Source organism: Vombatus ursinus, unplaced genomic scaffold (assembly GCF_900497805.2).
Source record: "Vombatus ursinus unplaced genomic scaffold, bare-nosed wombat genome assembly UNPS02006874.1, whole genome shotgun sequence".
Taxonomy (NCBI): domain Eukaryota; kingdom Metazoa; phylum Chordata; class Mammalia; order Diprotodontia; family Vombatidae; genus Vombatus; species Vombatus ursinus.
The window spans coordinates 8,731,692-8,746,614 of NW_020946652.1; the positions used below are offsets into that span (position 1 = coordinate 8,731,692).

Here is a 14,923-nt window from a genome sequence, read left to right on the forward strand (position 1 = left end):
AGGAGGAGGGGGAGGAGGAGGAGGAGGAGGAGGCGGGGGAGGAGGAAGAGGAGGCGGCCAAGGAGAACCGGCCGCACCGCCATGTGACCGAGCGCTCCTGGAGGCTCCGGGCGCGGTGCCAGAGGCCCGGCCCCCCCCTCTGCAGCACCCCAGGCCCGCCCCCGCCCCCGCCCCCTGCCGCCGCCCTCTCCCCCAGCCTCAGCACCCCCACGGCCACCCGCAGCCGCCCGGCCCGAAGCATCCTGGCCGGCCTCAGCCCCGTCCGCAACCTGAGCCCCCAGGAGCCCCCGGAGCCCCAGCCCGCGGCCGGGGACAGCCTGGCCACCAGCACTTCCCTCTTCAGCCCCGCCCCGGAGCCCCCCGAGGAGCCCCGCCTAAGACCCCGCAAGAGACCCCCCAAGCTGGCCCTGGCCACCCCGGCCCTCCCGCTGGACAAGGAGCGGCCCCCCAAGGCCCTCCCCCAGAGCACCGCCAGGAAGGCGTGCATCAGCGGCTTCAGCTCATCCCGCTGGAAGAGGAGCCAGCCCCCCCAGGCGGAACTGGGGCCCACGAGCAAGGCCGGCCGCCTCCTGGGCCAGAAGGGCCCCAGAGCCGCAGAGGGGGCGCGGGGCTGGGCCCAGAGGCGGGCCTCGCTCTCCTTCCACAAGAAGAAGATCGTGGCAGAGTTGCAGCCCCACGGCACGCCCTGCAGCTCCCTGCTCCTAGACTCGTTTGGACCCCCGAGCGGCACCTCCTGGCAGACCTCCTCCATGTACATGCTGACCCCCAGCAAGGCACTGCCCGCGGAGGAGATGGTGCTGTCAGACGCTGAGAAGGTGTACCGGGAATGCCAGCAGGAAGGGCCGCTGGCCTTTGGCCACTACCTATCTCCTGACCGCATCAAAAGCTGCGAAAAGATTGGGGAGGGTGTGTTTGGGGAGGTGTTCCGCACCACTGTGGACAACAGCGCTATGGCCTTGAAGGTCATTGCCATCGAGGGGGAGGAGCTCGTGAATGGAAGCCCGCAGAAAACGTTCGGGGAAATCCTGCCCGAGATCATCATCTCCAAGGAGCTGAGCCTCCTGTCCGAGGAGGCCCCCAACCGCACCGAGGGCTTCATCGGCCTGTATGCCGTGCGCTGCGTGCAGGGTCCCTACCCCGACGTGCTGCTCCAGGCCTGGGACGCCTTCCACAGCCTCCGAGGCTCCGAGAACGAGCGGCCAGACTGCTTTGGCCAGGAGCAGCTCTATGTGGTGCTGGAGTTCGAGTTTGGGGGCGTGGACCTGGAGCACATGAGGAAGCAGCTGTCCTCCGTGGCCACGGCCAAGAGCCTGCTGCACCAGGTCACGGCTGCCCTTGCCGTGGCCGAGGCGGCCCTCCGCTTTGAGCATCGGGACCTGCACTGGGGCAACGTGCTGGTGAAGAAGACTAGCGCCAAGGAGCTGGGCTACACGCTCAATGGTCAGGCGGGCACCATCGCCACCCACGGCATCCACGTCAACATCATCGACTACACGCTGTCCCGGCTGGAGAAGGACGGCCTGGTGGTCTTCTGCGACATCTCCCAGGAGCGTGAGCTCTTCCAGGGCCAAGGGGACTACCAGTTTGAAATCTACAGGCTCATGAAAAAGAGGGCACGCAATCGCTGGGCCCACTACCACCCCTACAGCAATGTGCTGTGGCTCCATTACCTGGCGGACAAGGTCCTTAAGGAGATGGTCTTTAAGAAGAAAGTCACCACAGCACCCATGCGCCACGTGAGGCAGCAGATCCAGGCCTTCTATGAGTCTGTGCTGGGCTTCGACTCGGCCACAGAGCTGCTGCAGACCCACAGCCTGTTCCGGTGACCGTCGGCCTAGCGGGACCCCCGGATGTCTTTCTAAGCTAGAAAAGTGTCTGACTCGGCCTTTGAAAAGCACTTGCTACGTGCGATTTTCAGGTCACCCCAAACTGAAAACGCTAAATTCTTTGATGGGTCCACTCTATAAATGAATATTTCCTGTGTTTTCAGTCTTGGTTTTTGAGGTTCTCACGGGGCCTAAACCCAGAGGAGCAGATTAGAATGAGTAGGTGAGGAAAGAAGGTAGCCTAGGGCTCCAGCCAGGTGGGGAGGGGTGGTGTCATGCCAGTGACTCCAGGCCAGAGCTGGGGAAGGCTGATGCTGAAGGGCTGGGAAAGAGGGAGGGCAGGGCAGGGGGCCAAAGGAAGAATGTGGGGGGGAGAGAGTCCTATAGGGCCAGGAGAAGGGGGAGGGGGACAAGAGACCCCCAGGTCAGTTCCACTGGTAGCCACCCTGGAAGCCCAAAGGGGACAAAAACTCCTCCCCAAAGGTCCCCTTGATTTCTTCAGGGGAAAAAAACGCACAGCGCTTCCCTGGCGGACGATGCTGGGTGTCCCAAGCACCTGTCAGCGTTTTCCTCGGTTTTCCTGAGTGTCTCACTCCTGTTCTAGCTTAAGGAAGACCCCGAGTTAGGAGCGCCCTGTATGGCTTCTCCATACCTGTGTGGCTGTTATGTTCTTCAGTTTTATGATTTCGTGGCTTTGCACATGTGTTGGAACACACACCTCTAATACAAACTCGGCTCCAAAGGGATTTTCCCCGTGAATCTACGAAGGGAACAGCACAGAAAAAGTCAGCGCCTTGTGCATAACCATGAGGCAGGCAAATTCGATCCCTAGATACCTACATTAAACTGGAATTCTTTGTGCTCTGAAAGGCCTTGGCTGGTGGTCATGTACGTCACTAGGGGTCTGCGGATGAGAGGCCACAGATGAGCTGAGCTGGGTCCAGGGACCCTCGAGGGGTCAGGACGTGGGGGACAGGGGGCCCAAAGTGGATATAAATTAGAGTGGCCTTGTCCATTAGCTGTTGGCCACCACAGGAGGCAGGAGGAGAGGCTTCGGACAGTCCTGGGGACCAGCTAGAATGTTGGCCCTTGGGGGAGACTTAATCAGTTGGAGAAGCTTCAGCTTGCCCGCCATTGCCCCGAGCCCCCAGGGAAGCCACAGCCCCACTTACTTATGGAGAGCTACGGCAAAGCGGTACTTGATCTGAAGCTCCTGTGTCTCTGTCACGGGGGGCTGACCATTGGCGCTGAGGAAGGAAAGGATAGGCGATCTACTTCTTGGCCGTGACTTCCTGCTGGGTCCTTCCCGCAGAGTCCAAGAGGAGGCTAAGTGATGGCTGAGTGGACTGCCCCTTAAGTGTTCCAGGTGGTAACAACAGATGCCCCCTCCTCCTCCTGACTATTTTAGGTCCACCCACCTTTGGGAACAGATCCCAAGGGTAGGGCTGGGAAGGGCTGGGGGGGCGTGGAGGAGAAGGGGCACCAGAAGCAGCAGCCTTGTCTTCACAGTCAAACCCTTTAAGGAGGTTCTAAAAAGCCCAGAGAGCCTGTAGGGGCCTAGGGACCTTTCCAAAGACCTGCTGGCTGCAAGCTGCCTCTAGAGGCCAGAGGTTCAGGACACCCAGGGCCTGCCTGTTTCTTCTAGGGAGCTGACCAGGTTCTTAGAGTTAGGGAAGAGAGAACGGGCTTCTGACATCAAAGCAAAGCATCGCTCTCATTTAGCCCCCAGGGCTGTAGGAAAGCCGAATGACATAATTCGTACTTTCTTGTTGTTGGGTCGTTTCAGCGTGAACCTCATTCTTAGTGACCCCGCGGGGAGTTTTCTCAGCAGGGATACTGGAGTCATTTGCCATTTCCTTCTCCAGATCATTCTGCAGATGAGGGAACTGAGGCAAACATGGTGAAGTGACTTGGCCAAGGTCACACAGCTAGTGAGAGTCTGAGGCTGAATTTGAACTCAGGTCCTCCTGACTCCAGGCTCTGCACTCTTAACCACCTCACCCCTAGGTGCCCACTTAATACTTACTTGGTGACATTAATGGTAATTTCTGCTGTTTCACTGGGAAATTTTTTTTCGTCTAGTTGCCAAGTTATTGAAAAGTTAACCTGTTTTAAAGGAGAGATAACACATGAACACCTGTCTAAATCAACAAAAAACATCGGGCCCTGTGAGGGACTTGTATCCTCTTCAGGGTATGCCTGCTCCCGATTGTGGCAAGCATGGGTTAGGATGGTCGAGATTGGGGTTTGGTTTCCGAGTGGTTCTTGGGCAGCCTTGGGATGGTGAAGATAGAAATGATAAACCTGGGAGGTGAGGGAGCTGGCCTGCACTGGTGAACTTACGTGCGACCTCTTGAATACAGAGTGGCCAATCTTACAGATGATGGCTAGGACAGGTGTGGCAGGTGTGGGATCCAGGCACTGTATGGGGGGTGAGAAGGGCTGCGGACACACAAGGTGGCACCATTATCAGAAGGGAAGGAACCCTGGCGCTCTGGGAAACTAGCAGTGTTCACATTTACGTGGCGTTCAACCTCTTCTAAACCCACTTAATGTCTGGCCCACGTGCCTTTGTTTTCCATAAGATCAACTCGGGGCCCAACCTCCCTTGCTCTGGATGAAGCCAAGCTGGCTCTTGGCAATCGCTGCTTCCTTGTCTAGTTGGTCCATAACCATCCCTTTAAGAACCTTCTAGGGGGCAGCCAGGTGGCACAGTGGATAAAGCTCCAGCTTTGGAGTCAGGAGGACCTGAGTTCAAATCCAGCCTCAGGCGCTTGACCCTTAACTAGCTGTGTGACCTTGGGCAAGTCACTTAACCCAGATTGCCTCAAAACCCCCCCCCCCCAAAAAAATAGAACCTTCTAAAATGTTGCCAAGCAATGGAAGTTAAGGTCATTGACGTATAGTTTGCAGGCTTCCTTCTCTTTGGGGGCCTTAATGGGCTCACCTGTTGGATTCTCTTCAGCTGTAGGTTTGGAGGGTGCATCAAAATCATTCTGGTCTTGTAGGAGTCTTCCCCAGTGTTGGCGAGATGAATGTTCAGAGTCACTTCCCTTGTGACCCCCACCACTACTTTCTTCCTGCACAAGATATGTGGAGGGGTGTATAAAGTAGGGCATACTCTTAGCTGCTGCACCATGTTGGCGCCCATTCAGACCCCTGAATCTCTATCAGACAAACCGCTCTTCAGCTGCACCTCCCTCATCATGTACTTGGCAAGCTGATTATTTTTGATTCAGGTATGAGCCTACATTCATCCCTATTGGATTTCATCTTTCTGGACGTGGCCCAAGGTTAGAAATCTGCCACCATCCCTTTGTCCTGAATCCTGTCTGGCTTTGTGTCCATGCCATTACCCCGTCAGTGTCTGGCGTCATTTCCTTTGTTCCACTCACGTGGCTTTGTCCTTGCCCAAACCTTGCTCGTCTCTCACCGGGACTGTTACAGGGATGTTCTTAACGCACACTTTGGACCGAGCCATTCCCTGCTCAGCGATGGTCAGTGGCTTCCTGTTGATTGCCCTTAGGGGCAATGATGAGCCCCTGTGTTTGGCACTTGCATCCTCTCGCCACGTGGCTCTCAATGAACTTTGTAGCCTTCTGCGATTCTGCCCCTTCTGACACTCGTGCAGCCAGACTGGCCTGGCTGCTTCTCACGCAGCGGTTGGTCTCCAGTCCCCATGGCTCGGTACAGGCCGTGCCATGTCCCTGGAATGCACGCCCTCCTCCCCCTGCCTCTTAGAATCCCTCCTTTCCTTACAAGCTCAGCCCAGGCACCATGCCCCTCATGAGGCTTTGCTCATCTTCATCCCCAGCAGCCATTTGTGCCTCGCCTTTGAAATGCACTCATTTCTTTTGTTTATCTACTTAAATGTTGCTTCCCCCAGTAAGGGTAGGGACTGTATCTTGTCCTTCTAACTCCAGTACCTGGCACAGTGCCTCACATGTGCAGGTGCTTAATTTTTATTGATTTACTCCAGTCATTAATAAAAATGTTGGACAGCAGAGGACCCAGCACAGATCCCTCTTTCCCACTGAGATTAAACCAGTGACTACTCTTTTTCATCCAGCTCCTCTAATTATCTTTGTGTCTCAACTTCATCTTCCCATCTTTTCCACAAAAACGACAGATGTTATCAAATTCCTTTCTAAAGCCTTTGTAAACTCAGAAGCCATTTAGAAATGCCATCACAAAGGAAACCGGGTGAGTTTGGCATGAGCTGTGCTTGATGAAGCCAGGCTGGCTCTTGGCGATCCTTCTCTGGTTTTCACTAACCATCCCTTTAAGTATTTATTCTAGAATTTTCCCAGGAATCCTAGTCAAGCTCATTGCTGTAGAGTTGGCCGAATGTGTTCTCTCTCTGCCACTTTGGGCCTATAATACCTCACCCGGCTGACCTCCAGAATCTCTGCGGAGATGGCTGAGAAGGGTATGCGCAGTGACGCCCACCTGTTCTTTGACACACTCAGATTGCCTACAGGAATAACCATAAGGCCTCTAACCCAATCCAAGAAGCATTTACTCAGCATGTAAGGCATTGTGCTGGGCCCCGTGGGCCTGGACCAAATCAGAAGCACCCCCTGCCCTCACCGATCTGGCAGTTTTCTGTGGGGACACAATGGGTGCCCATGGCAGTTTGAGGAGGAGAAGGAACACGGACAGTTACAGGGATCAGGAGCGTTGTTCTCAAGAAGCGGCACAGAGGGTTTTTGGGAGAGGCGAGGAGGGTGCGGGAACAGCCTTTGCAAAGGTGTGGAGGGAGGAGAGGGGAGGCTGCTTTTAGGAAACCGCGGGACTCTGGCTGGACCACCATCTGTGAGAAGCTTGGCAAGACCTGCGGAGTGTGGCCAGGCTGTGAAAGCCTTTAAAAGCCAGACAGCCGACTGGGGAGTGGCGAGGTCAGAGGAAGCTGTGTCTGACAGGGTGTAAGCGGGATAGATATCTGAATGCTGCGCTGGCATCCAGTGGGTGAAGGTTAGAAGGGGCCCATTTTTAGCTCAAAACAGGACAGAATTTCCCAGCACTTAGAGTTGTCTCAAAATGAAGCAGGTGGCCTTATGAGGTAGTGAGTTCTCTGCCTCTGGAGGTGTTCAGGCGGAGACCCACGACCCTGCCTCGGCTTTTGTACAAGAGAGATTCCATTTGAATCCCCTGTTCCGTGCTCGTTCTCTGACCCCAGCCTGGTTGCTGCCGCTGGTGTGGAAAAGACCTGAGTTCCAGCATTATACACAGCCACTCCCTGAAGGAATTTAAACTTACGGGGAAAGGTAAGTCTTCAGCTCTAATTGTGCCACGCAGACCGACTTATTCTTGCAGTTCTTCTCGTAGGGTAGCTGAAGGTAGATTCAGAGACATCCAATTAGACCACCGAGGGCAAGGTGGGGACGATTGTAGCAGCCCTAGATGCCCTGACTGGCTTCCCGTTGGGGGTAGGGGATGGGAGGGGGGAAGTTAAAGGTGGCTGGGAGCCCTCCAGAGGAAGCCGAACAAAGCAGAAATCGTCCGCCCTCGTGGACCCTGACCAGGTGAGCAGAAGGACCATCTGAATTGGGGAAAGTCCTAATAACTCATCTGTAAAATGGGGCTAAGGGAAGGGTTGGTCAAGGTAACCGCTAGGGTCCCTCCTGGCCTGTGGTCTCTGATCCTGTCTAGGAATTACTGGGCGTTTTAAAAGAAATGCTGCTGGCGTCTGAGTCTGACCACGTGTTAGATGTGTGGGCTCCTGCGGGGCCGTGCAAGAAGCAGTGAATGGAGATGGTCAAAGTCTGCTCGTGGGGGCCTCGGGCGTCCAGCTCTGCAGCCGGGCGAGAACCCTCCTGACCCGTCCCCATAGCGCAGGCAGAGGTTAGCTGTTACTATCCATTCTTCTCAGGAGGAGGCAGGAGGAGCATTTTTCAGAAATCCAAGATGCCCAGCGGCTCTCACTTGTGCAAACAGCCCCAGAGTGACAGACACACACACGTGCACACAACTGGCATTTTTGATTTCCTGGAGCGAGGGCTCTTTTAGTCTGCTTTCCTAATTCTGAATAAATATAATGTCCCAGTAGCTTTGCTTTCAGATTCCATCCTCCCATCACTGCTTCCTTTCTCAGGCATCATGAGTGCCTTCCAGCCCTTTGCTTGATGGGCCTCAGAAGTGCCTGGGGGCTGACCACAAGGACCCACTCACCCACAGGAGCTACCCCAGAGGAGCCCTGGGCAGGACCTGGCATGAGAGGCTGGGGCTGGGCTCACCCTGGAGGTGGCTGAAGCCCATCCTGGGCCATTACCTCAAAGTGTGCCATGGGCTTGCTGAGCTGGTCCAGGATGGGTTGGGGGCGCTCCCAGTGGCCCTCAAGGCCACTTAGCTGGTAGCTGACCTTGATTGTGATGTTGGAAAAGCAGTCATTGTCACACACCTGCCACAGAAGACAGAGGGGTGCTTGGTCAGCTGGTGGGAGCCTCTTGGGACTGGTCAGACAGGTGAGTGCTGGGTTCCCTGGCCAGCCGCGGTGGAGCAGCTCCACTCCCAGGCTTCCCCTACTCCAGTTGGGGTGGCCAGAGAAGCCCCTTCCCAAGGCCCTGCAGGCACCTGGGGCAGGTTCCCAGCAGAAGGGATTTGGGGCTGGCCAACCACAGACCTAGGGTTTCTACAAAGCCTTTCTTGGGTGGGTCGTCCCATCGAGAGTGCTTTTTTCTGGGTCCTCTCTGAACGGGATTTCACTGGAGCAGGAAGCTCCTCCTCCCAAGGTAGCTTGGCTCCTTGTTGGCAGGGGGCCTCTGATAGGTGGAGCCCTTCACCCAGGGTCCACAAAGCTGGGTCTTCCTGGCCTTGAGGCTGGCTTTCTCTCTCTAGCCCCCAGTGCTTAGCACTTCCCTTATGGGAGCCCCCAGAATCCTATGACAATTCTACTAGGGCGATTCTGCCTTTACAGATGGAGCTGAGCTTACACAGCTGGTGTCAGTCTTGCTGACTCTAGGCCCAGGGCTCTGTCTACACTGTCCTCATTGGGATAAAGCACTGGGATAAAGGTCTTCCCTCTTTGTGTTGTGAAGTCCAGGGCCAAGGCCCCTCCACCAGGAAGCCTTCTCTGATTCCCCTTGTTGGTAATGACCACCCTTTTGGACCTAGCCTCCTATTAGACCGTAAGCTCCATGAGGGCAGGCACCGTGTCTTACCTAAGCTTTGTATCTCCCCCAGTGCTAAGCTCAGTGCCCTGCACACAGCAGGGATTTCTTGAATGTTTGTGGACCCCAGTGAGTGAGTGATTCGGTGAGGGAGGGAGGTCCCACTTCCTGTGAGCAGATTCCCGCCCACACGAGTAGCCTACAGCATCCTGTTGTCCCCAGGGTGCTGGGGGGCAGGGCTGGCACTTTTCCCCTCCCCCATCCTCTTGTGCTTGAATAACTAAGGAGAAATAGGGGCAATCAAGAGGAGGGGTGGTGGTGGAAAGACCCCCCGGGGAGCTGAGCCAAGGGAGGGCTCAGGTGCCCGGGGTCTTTCTCCTACAGAAGGCCTTTCCTGATTGTCCGCTTCTCGCGGGCAGGCCAGGCAGACACACAGAGGTCACACGACAGGATCTCACCAGTCCTCACTGGGCTCGGCCCCCATGCTGTGCCACGGGCGGTGGCCTGGCCCCTACCTCTCCCTCCGCTGGGATGAGCAGAAAGTCAACACAGCCAGGGCCCAGCCTCTCCCGCTGGCTCCGCGAGCTCCGATCTTCAAACAGAACTCGCTTCTGATGCTTCTTCACGTCCAGCTCGATGGTCATGTTCAGAGACAGCCCCCGGGCCCCTGGAGTAAGGACGAGAGCATTCTGCTGGGGCCTGGCTGGCCCCCAGGGCCCTCCCAGGCAGCCCGGTCCCCAGGAAAGAGGACTTTCAGCCAGGTGAGGCTGCTTAGGGCCCTGGCCGACGCTCCTCTCCAGGGCAATGCTGACCACCCCAGGAGGCCCTGGTAAGGTGGCAGGAGGAGAGACTGAAGGGAAGGAGGAGACCTGCTGCAGCCCTGGACCCCTTCCTCTGTCCATGTAGCATCGCAGGAGGCCAAGCAGGGCCAGCCCCTGCCAAATCACAGAGTCAGGGAAGCTAGGCCATTCACTTAACCTTCGTCTGCCTCAGTGTCCTCGTCTGTGAAATGGGGCTCATAACAGCACAGGGTCATTGTGAGGATCAGATGAGATAATAATTATACAGCGCTTAGCCCAGGGCCTGGCACAGAGTAGGAGCCTAATAAATGCTTGCTTCCTCCCTCCCTCCTTTTTCCCTCCCTCCCTCCCCCTCCCTCCTTTCTCTCTCTCTCCCTCCTTTCTTTCTTCCTTTCTCTCTTCCTTCCTCCCTCCCTTCCCTCCTCCTCCCTCTCTTCCTTCCATAGATCTGTAACCCTCAGTTTCTAACATCTTTGATGCTCAGCTTCACCTTCCTGCTCTGTCTTCTTTCCTCTTTCAGGCCTCTTTCTCCCTCTCTTCCACCTCAGGGAAATTGCTTTTCAGGCAGGGTCTTGTGAGGTCCTTCACACTAAAGTCTAAATGACTCCTACTCCCCATGCATTCATGCCTCTCCAGGCTGTACTATGGATTCCCCCAGGCTTTCCTCTAGCCCTGCAGCCTCCACCTCTGCCAGTGGTCCCCCCCCAGAAGCTCTGTCATAAGGAGGACGCCCAAGCCAACCTGCTTTCACTCTCCTCCATTTCTTGTGTGGCCTGGCCCCACTAGACTGCCCACTCCTTGAGGGCACAGCATGTCTTTCTTTCTATCTGATTGTACTGAAATTCCCCGCACTTAGCACAGTGTCTGGCATGTTACGCTTGGCAGAATGAGGGACAGCTGGGGAGGGGTTGTCCAGGCACAGGAGAGACCAGCAGAGAGGACCCCAGGGACCCAGGAAAAGGAGGCATCAGAGTCAGATGCTTCAGGGGCCCAGCCAGGATGGTCAGGAGGGAGAAGGGCCAGAGAACCGGGAGGACTGACCCCGCAAACAGCAGGCTTTTGCCTTGAAGGAGCAGCCAGACCGGTACCAGCCTCCCTCCTCTGTCAGTGGGCCCAAAGATAGGGGGACAGAGAGGTTCCCAGCCCACCAGGCTGAACAGGCAGCCCCCCTCCTCAGAGTGGGCCCCTGGGCTTGTGCACACACACATATACACAGGCTCACATGTACACATATACTCACACATATGTACATATGCTCAAACACATTCACACCATCACATACATATATGTTCACATACACAAATACATAACACACAACATTAACATACAGACATAAGTATTCACTCACACATACACATAAACTCACACACATACACATAAGTATACGTTCACACACAAAACACTTAACGCACATAACACTCACGTGTGTACATACACATAAGTATACACTCACATACATACACTCACATGTGTACATACACATAAGTATACATTCACACATACATATACATACTCATACACAAAACACACATACATACACATATATACACTCACACACGTACATACATGCTCACACATATACACATAAGTAAATGCTCACATACACATACACACTCACATAAACACACATATGCACACACACGCTCATGTACTCCCATGCACTCACACATACACACACACAAACACACACACCCCCACCTCCCACAGCAGGTACCTTTGCTGGCCCACAGGCTATCTGGGGTCACCCCCAAGCACAGTCGGGTGTCGATGTTTTGACTGTCGCCAGGCCTCACCATGCTGGGGCTGAAGATCATGGCGGCCTGCAGCCTGACCACAGGCCTGGAGCTAGGGAGGGAGTGGAGGGAGGCCAAGGCCTGAGCCAAGGAAGGGAGGGGGCGGTCTGGTGGACACTTCTAGTGTTTTCTTCTCCCTTTGGGAAGTTTTATACGGGGGAAGGGCTGCTTATGTGGCTCAGACTCCCCTTCCCCCCGGTTCCCGTGACCCCAGTGACCCCAGCTCCCCCATGCTCCATCCCCACCCCTACCAAAGGGGCTCGGACACCGCCGTTGGAAGGGATGGCCCTTGGTGATGGGGAAGGGACAAAGGGGCAGACGTCGGGCACTCCTACCACAACACAGCTGCCCGGCCCAGAGAGCCAACGGTGATGTCGTCCAAGCCATCCCCAGAGATGTCGATCCCGCCATCGATGGAGGCCCCAAAATACCGCAGCCCCGGGGCCAGGTCAGCTGCGCGGACCCGCTGCCAAGGCAAGGTCCGTCCAGCCTTCGGTGAGAGCCTTGGCCTCCCCTGCTGCCCCTCCCCACCCAAGGAAGCCCCTGGAAAGAGGCTGAGGCCTGGCCCTGGGCATCCTTCAAGGGGTCCCTCCTCCTCCACCCCAGAGCCGTCCCGGATCCTGCCGCTGGGCAGGTGACCTCCCTGGGCCTTGCTATAAAATGAGGGGGCTGGGCCAGATCCCTGCTGGGCCCCTGGAGGCTGCCACAGGAGAGGGAGCACCAGGCCTGGAATCGGGAGGACCTGAGTTCGAAAACAGCCTCAGACATGTCCTGGCTGGGCGAGCCTGGACAAGCCACTGAACTTCTGCCTGCCTGCCCCAGTTTTCTCATCTGTAAAATGGGGGTAATAATACCACTTCCCTCTCAGGGCTATGGTCGTGAGGACCAAATGAAATTATGTTTGTAAAGCGCTTGGCACAGCGCCGGGCACATAGCAGGTGCTCCCTGACTTCTGGCTCTAGAAACACATTCCTCTGATCCTAGGCACGCCACAAGGGAGACCGCGGCACGCGTGTGTCTGCCTGTGTGTGTGCATGTGCATATGTGCCCAGTGTGTGTCTCTTGTGTTTGCGCACATGCACGTACACGTGCATTGTATACGCACGCGTTTGTTGTGTACACATGTGTTTGTGCGCGTGTGTGTCTGTACTGTGTGGGTTTGTGTTTGCATGTGTATGCATGTTCTCATGTACATGTCCATTGTGTTTGTGCACACGTGTGTATATGTTTGTGTGTATGCACATGTGCACGTGCGCGTGGTTGTATTTGTGTTTGCACTGTGTGTATCTGTATTGTATGGGTGTGCATGTGTGCTCAGTGCATGTCTATTGTGTTTATGCACACTTGTGTATGCATTTGTGCGTTGTGTGTGCACACGTTTGTGTATCTACGTGTGTTTGTGTGTATGCACGTGCATGTGTTGTGTGCATGTGCACTGTTGTGTGTATGTGTGTTTGCACAGTATGTATCTGTGTTGTATGTGTGTGTGAATGTGCATATGTGCTCAGTGCATGCCTATTGTGTTTATGCACACTTGTGTATGTGTTTGCGTGATGCATATGCACACATTTGTGTGTGTCTACGTGTGTTTGTGTGTGCACATGCATGTGTTGTGCGCATGTATGTGTTTGTGTGTGTTTGCATTGCACGTACCTGTGTTTGCATTATGTGTGTGCATGTGTATGTGTGTGCTCATGTACATGTCTATTGTGTTTGTTCATACCAGTGTATGCATTTGTGTGTTGTATGTGCACATATTTGTGTGTGCATATGTGTCTGTGTGTGTGAGGAGGCATGCACCCCAGTTTTCCACCCCCCCTGAGCCCTGGAGGATGGCAGGTGTGCTGTGGGTCTGTCCAGGGAGTGCCCGGGGCACAGGCTGTCCCCATATGGAGAGGAGAGGGAGAGAGGGCACCAGGAAATTAACCCCAGCGTCTGGGGCCCCTTGCGGGCTACCTGCGAGGGGCTGCTGGCGATGCCGTGGGGGTGCCCGTTGTAGATGTAAATGCTGCCAAAGCCGGTGTCGGCATCTGTCGGGTACCCCTCCAGGGGGGCCCCAATGGCCACGTCGCCCAAATTGTCCTGGTTGAGGTCTCCTATGGCAGCGATTGCAAACCCAAATCTCGCAAAGGCAAACTGAGGCCAACCGCTCAGGGTCAATGACAGCGGAAAGGAGTCGGCCTGAAAACAGAGGCAGAGAGGACAGGGTTCTCACGGCACCCCCTGAGGGAATCCCCCTTTTAGGCAGCAAAGACCCGGAGTCAACAAGCTCCGAGCTCCAATCCACCCCCGGCAAGTCACAGCAGCTCTGTCTGCCTCAGTTGGCTCATCTGCAAAACGGGTATCATAACAGCACCAGGGCCTTTGTGAGGGTCAAGCGAGCTGATGTTCGTACTGCTTTGGACCCCTCGGGCCACATCTCAAGGCTGCCTTTCTCTGTGGCGGCTGCTTCATGGACAGACGCAGCTGAAGCTTGGCGGGGTCACGTGGCAGCACATCAGAGACGAAGCTGGTACCACACCTGAGGTCTTCCTGGGCTTCTGCTGCCCCGCACCCATGCCGTCGGTGGAGCGTAGACCTCCTGGAGAGCATGCCCGCTCTGCCTCCAGAGAGGAAATGCCAGCCGGGGCAAGGACTGGGCCAGAGACCCTCTCCCTGCCCCCCATGCAGTCCTGCCTGAGGACTGCAGGCCCTGGGCAGCTAGCAGGGTGCACTGGGCCCAGGGGCCGTCAGGACCAGAAGCTGACACCCCCCCCACCCCGGGGGAGGGGCAGGCCTCCGAGAAGGCCCCGCCCAGGGCTCTTGGCCTGAAGCCACCACGCCACGTGGGATGGGGGTGCAGGGGCCACTGAAGCCAGTCATCTGTGGGCGCTCTGAGGGATGACGACTGGCATTTCTCCTTACTTGTCCTTCCAGGCGGTACACGTACACCCTGCCTTCTTCCCCATGAATGTGATAAAAGGGGGCTCCGACGAGCAGGTGGTCCGTGACCCCATCCAGGTTCACATCCAGGGCGCAAAGCTCGGAACCAAAGTAGGAGCCCATCTAGAACCCAGAGGGAAGTTTGCAGCCTGAGCCCCAGCCGTGGCGGCTGCGCCTGGTGTGGCTCAGGGCAGACCCCTGGTGTCTGAGGGGCCGTGGGCAGCTCTGCATCCAGGAGAAGGAGCGCCTTCCTCCTGGGACCTCTCCCTTTCTTCCTTGAAGGCTGCTGCCTTCTCCTGCTTGGGGCTGGAGAGCTTTTCCCACCTCTCTGATCCCCCAGCTCCAAGAAATCCTTCCTGCCTACCTACACCCAGCTGACCTTGCAGCCTGGCATTGGGTGCCAGGCCTGCCCAGGGTGCCCAGCTCTAACTGCTGACATGGCATTGGGCACCAGGCCCGCCCAGGGTACTTGG

General features: G+C 56.1%; 1 protein-coding gene across 1 annotated transcript in view; it reads right to left on the reverse strand.

Moving 5' to 3' along the window:
• ITGAE (integrin subunit alpha E) overlaps nt 1–14,923 on the reverse strand; it is a 52,630-nt gene that overhangs the window by 4,248 nt on the left and 33,459 nt on the right. The window contains exons 14-26 of the mRNA XM_027848821.1: nt 14,433–14,573; nt 13,485–13,709; nt 11,864–11,994; nt 11,450–11,580; nt 9,451–9,602; nt 8,098–8,226; nt 7,086–7,159; nt 4,774–4,906; nt 4,170–4,268; nt 3,853–3,932; nt 2,999–3,073; nt 2,667–2,730; nt 2,479–2,586 (exon numbers count right to left, since the gene is read on the reverse strand). Of these exons, the coding sequence (XP_027704622.1) occupies nt 2,479–2,586; nt 2,667–2,730; nt 2,999–3,073; nt 3,853–3,932; nt 4,170–4,268; nt 4,774–4,906; nt 7,086–7,159; nt 8,098–8,226; nt 9,451–9,602; nt 11,450–11,580; nt 11,864–11,994; nt 13,485–13,709; nt 14,433–14,573 (1,542 nt within the window). The remainder of the gene's footprint in view (nt 1–2,478; nt 2,587–2,666; nt 2,731–2,998; nt 3,074–3,852; nt 3,933–4,169; nt 4,269–4,773; nt 4,907–7,085; nt 7,160–8,097; nt 8,227–9,450; nt 9,603–11,449; nt 11,581–11,863; nt 11,995–13,484; nt 13,710–14,432; nt 14,574–14,923) is intronic.